Source organism: Marmota marmota, unplaced genomic scaffold (genome assembly GCF_001458135.2).
Source record: "Marmota marmota marmota unplaced genomic scaffold, marMar, whole genome shotgun sequence".
In the NCBI taxonomy this organism is placed as follows: Eukaryota; Metazoa; Chordata; class Mammalia; order Rodentia; family Sciuridae; genus Marmota; species Marmota marmota.
Window position 1 is genome coordinate 66,002,650 of NW_026000174.1, and position 4,586 is coordinate 66,007,235.

The window sequence follows — 4,586 nt, forward strand, 5'->3', positions numbered from 1 at the left end:
AGAACTCCAAAGTAGCAGCCAAGGCGGATAGTAATGCCTCGCCTGTCAACCAATACTATTGGCAAAATGCCAGGGGCCATTCCGACTGGGCTGTGGCTCTCAGCATCTTATCATTCACTCAGTGCCACCTGGTGCCCAGAGCCTGGTACTGAAGTTTCTTGGGACTGTTTAATGGCCAGAGTGGGACCTGGAGGCAGACAGAATGGCAAGTTGGAGCTGAGAGCTGACCCTTATGTGGAGCCCTGAAAGGGACCTAGCAGTGGCCTTGCTGCCCTCCTGGTCCCTTTCTCCTGGCCTTCCTCCCACCCACCACAGTCTCCCAACCCCCTGCCTCTCCTGGCTGTTCCTCCGCCCTCCCTCCACCCTGATGCCTTCTCCAAGCATCATCCCCTTGGTGCCTGAGCTATTCCTTCCCTCCCCTGTCCTCCCAGGGCACTTTGTCCACAGGGCTGCCTTGGCCCTTGGGCCCTGGTGCAGGGGGTCTGGCTGGCTGCTTTCCCTGGGAGGCCACAAGCCCCTCCAGAGCTGAAGCCTGCTCTTTCCCTTGTTGGGCTCAGGCCCAGCCCAGCACAGTGAGGTCTCTGCAGAGCTGTTTGCAGAAGGAGTGTGAATAGCAGAACAGGGCAGCATCCCCAGGGCGCCTTCATGCACTGCTGCCAACTCCCAGCAGTGCACAGAAGCCCAAACCAGCCAGAAAGAGCTGAGTCCCCAGCGCTGCCTCCTGGTGACAGGCTCCAGCCTGGGAAGCAAGTAGCCCTGGGGCCCTGTGCAGCTGCTTCAGCCCATTATTCAGGCTCCTGGGAGGAGCCCAGGGCCCCCTCCTGTCAGCATGCCCCTGGCCACCCACAGCTTAGCAGGGCTTCAAGTTCAGTGGTTTCCACTTCCCAGGCCCAGGCAGGGTGTGTAATTAACTGAGCTGCCCTTGGGAGGAGAGGGCCAATTAAGGGAAAGTGATAATTAGTGCTTGCTAGTGGGGGTGTCCCCTGGGGGGTGGGGGGCAGCCTTCTCTAAGCATTGCGTGGCCTCAAGTTCTTATGAACAGGAGGAGGAGGAGAGGGACCCCCCACCCCCATCTCTGACCGGGAGGTTCCCCTGGAACTGTCCCTTCCAGGCTGGAGTGAGGCTACCCGTCCTACTAATCAGCGTCCCCTTCAAAGATCACCCACTCCCCGTTCCTGCTGGCCTCCCACCCCAGTAGGGCGCAGCCTCGGCTCCCAGGCTTCACCAAGTTAAAATGTCCATCAGTCACTCACATTCAATCAGCTGCTCAGCCACTGTGCTAAACTCAAGAGAGCCTTCCAGAACCCTGGGCAGGTCCTGGGGAAGCTGGGCCCAAGACTGAGGTCCTCTCACCCCACCCCCACGCAGGAGGAGTCCGCCCAGGAAAAAGGGAGGACCCCTGAGACCTGGGAAGTCCCAGGTGAGGGCAGCTGCTCACCGGGTGGAAGACTGGCGGCTGCAGGATGAAGCAGTCAGGAATCGGGTCCAGGTTTTCCCCAGGTGACATGAGGGGCGGGGCCACCTCTTTTAGGGCTGTGGATCCTGATTCCAGGGGCCTTGCTCCCCTGGATGGGCTCACCTTCCCCTGCCAGGTCCTCAGCGTCCTGGGAGCTCCGCAGCTGTTATTAGTCTCACCTGCGCTCTGCAGGGTCCTAATGCCACCTGGAGCCCATCTGTGGGGCAGCGGGCCACCTGCAGGGCCACACCCGCCCGGCCCTGGTGAAGCAGGACAAAGCCTGCAGCTCTGGCTGGACTGCGGTCGCCCGCGGAAACTCCGTGTCGCGTCCGGGGTGGGACGCTGGCACTAAGCCCCCAAGGAACTGGGCCCCTGGGTCTGAGGCACGTGATCACTTAGAGGGAAGCCAGAGGCTGGCCTCTTTGGGACTGGGAGGATTTGTGTTTTCGGGGCTCACCTGAGTCATCACCGGGTCAGAGCAAGGGCTGGGACACGTGTGCAGGTTCCTGCAGCAGCCCCGCCCCCAGCTTCCTGGACAGCCTGGGGCGGCTTCCCAGTCTTCCTCCCCTGGCCACCGAAGGTCTCATCTCTTTCCCTCATTTCCCTGCCCTTTCTCCTCTCTTCTTTTTCCAAGTTTTATAGTCCCCCGTGACTCTATTTCAGCAACAGCTGTACTGCCAAGGAGCAGCTGAGGTCACAAAAAATAAATATATAAATAAATAAAAGAAAAGAAAGAGCAGTGAGAAAGGGGAGGGAGGCAGGGCCCCCTGAGCTCAGGTAAGGCAGGGAGCTGCAGGGGGAGCAGGTGGCTGCACCTGGGAGACCTGGATTCTTGCTCAGCCGCTGACATATGCACTGTGTGCCCTTGGGCAAGTCTCTTCACCTCTCTGGGCTTCCTTTGTTCACTTGAATACAAACAGGGGACCCCTGTAGTGTCTCACAGCAGCCCTGTGTCTGAGATTGGCCCAGACCTCTGTGTTTTAGGAGAGCCCTTCAGTCCTCTTCAACCTTCAGGAAGACTTGCCCTTTAAACCACAAAGGACAACAAAAATTATGTCCTTTGCAGGAAAATGGATGGAACTGGAGAACATAATTTTGAGCAAAATAAGCCAGACTCTAAGAAATAAGAATTCATATCTTTTTCCCTCACATGTGGAGGCTACAGGAAAAAAACAGGGGAAGGGAGACCAGGATAATGGAAGGGTGACCAGTAGGATAAAGGAGGAGAGCAGGGGAGGGACAAGGGGCGGGTGAAAGGCTACCAGGGAGTCAAACTGATCAAACTGTGTTTCTATGTGTGTGCAAATATACCACAGTGAAACCCATCATCCTGCATAGTTCAGAGGCACACACACACACACACACACACACACAGTAGCAAAATTCAACTCTAGGCTGAGTTGGGAGGTCCCTGGATCTGACCACAATGTCTGACTTGGCAGTGTAGAATTCCTGGCAGGACCAGCTGGGCAAAGGGTCAAGTGCATGGGGCAAGAGTCAGCAGTTCCTGGGCTGGAAGTGAGAGTTCACGAGGGTCCTGGAGCCCGTGCTCTTTGGCAGCCTTCACAGCACTTGGAAAGTTGTTGCAAATGCAAAATTTGGGAGTCTCCCCCAGCCCCCTGTGAAGAGGGCTCTCTAGAGACGAGGCCCAGGAGGGAATGTACTTGTTAGCATGGGAAGCTTCGGTTCAGGGCAAAACTGACAGGGCTTTGGGTACTGAGCCCAGGAGTTTGTCCAGATCCTGCAGCAGAAGGTGCTTCTATGGGGAAATTCGATCAGGGGTGTGTTCAGGAAGAGTATCTACGCACACTGGGAGGAAAAACCAAAGGTGGAGACCAGTTGAGCAAGGACATGGAGCTCTGCATGAAAATCACACCTGGATCCTGGTCCCAGACTCAGCATCACAGATCTTGTGACCCGTGGTCAGTGGCACCCTTTCCTCCTCCAAGATTCAGTTCTGTTTGCTAAGAAATAAAGAGACAGGATGCATTAATGTGTAGGGCTTCCGTAACAAAATAACACCGATTGGTGGATTAAGCAACAGAATTCCATTTCTGAATGTTCTGAAAGCCAGAAGTCCAAGATCAAGGCACAAATGCTATGTAAACAGTTGCTGTATTGTTTAGAGAATAATGACAAGAAATAAAGTCTATAAATATTCAATAAAGACACAATTTTTTGATTTTTGCAATTTGGGGGATCCAATCTGGACCTTGTGCATGATAGGCAAATGCTCTACTACTGAGCACCTACTCAGCACCTAATTTAAAAAAAAAATTTTTTTCAATCTTTGCTTGACTGAATTCAAGTATGCAGAACCTGCAGAGATGGAGGGCTGACTGTATATCTAAATAATTATAATTGACTAAAGATGAATATCAAAAAAATACAAAGAGCTCCTGAAAATCAATAAGAAGATAATTTCCAAGTATTTTCCAATACTATATTGTGGATTTTCTCTTAATACAATGTCAAAACAAACATCCCAGATAGACAAATGTGCTTTGGAACCCCATTTTTAGGTGAACGCATTGAAGTCCACTGCTTTGATCTACTAGAATTTATTCAACCATTTCTTATTAGTGTTTCCTATAGAGATATAGCTCAGTGGTACAGCACCCTGTGTTCAATCCCCTGCCGGGAAAAAAAAAAAAACATGGAAAAAGAAAACGAATTAATAAATTACAGTTCTATACAACAATACATGTATATCATGGAAATGACTTTGAAAGAAGAACGTTGCACAAAGCAAGACACAGCATGATACCATTTCTCTTCATCTGTTTGGTATGTTATAAGAGAATAACTTATGAACAACAAGAGATTTATTTCCCGCAGGAGGCTGAGAAGCCCAAGACCCATACAGCACATTCAGTGTCTGGTGTGGATCCAACTCCTGGTTCACAGACAGCCGCCTCTACATTCTCACATGATGGAAGGGCATACCCAGCCCTCTAGGGGCCTCCTTGGTAAGCATACTAATCCTCTTCACCAGGGGCCTGCTTTCATGACCTGGTTTCTTCCCAGAGGCCTCAACTACAAAGACCATCTCCTTGGGGGTTGATGTGTCAGCCTATGAATTTGGGGAGGTCACATTATATCCCACCACACATCATTTTCAATACAGTTC

At 52.0% G+C, this 4,586-nt stretch overlaps 1 protein-coding gene across 1 annotated transcript in view; it reads right to left on the reverse strand.

The window, feature by feature from the left end:
- Lgals12 (galectin 12) overlaps positions 1-2,050 on the reverse strand; it is a 7,140-nt gene extending 5,090 nt beyond the window's left edge. Inside the window, exon 1 of the mRNA XM_015506981.2 lies at positions 1,439-2,050. Within this exon, the coding sequence (XP_015362467.1) occupies positions 1,439-1,507 (69 nt within the window). The 5' untranslated portion in view covers positions 1,508-2,050. The remainder of the gene's footprint in view (positions 1-1,438) is intronic.
- Between the last annotated feature and the right edge of the window lie 2,536 nt (positions 2,051-4,586).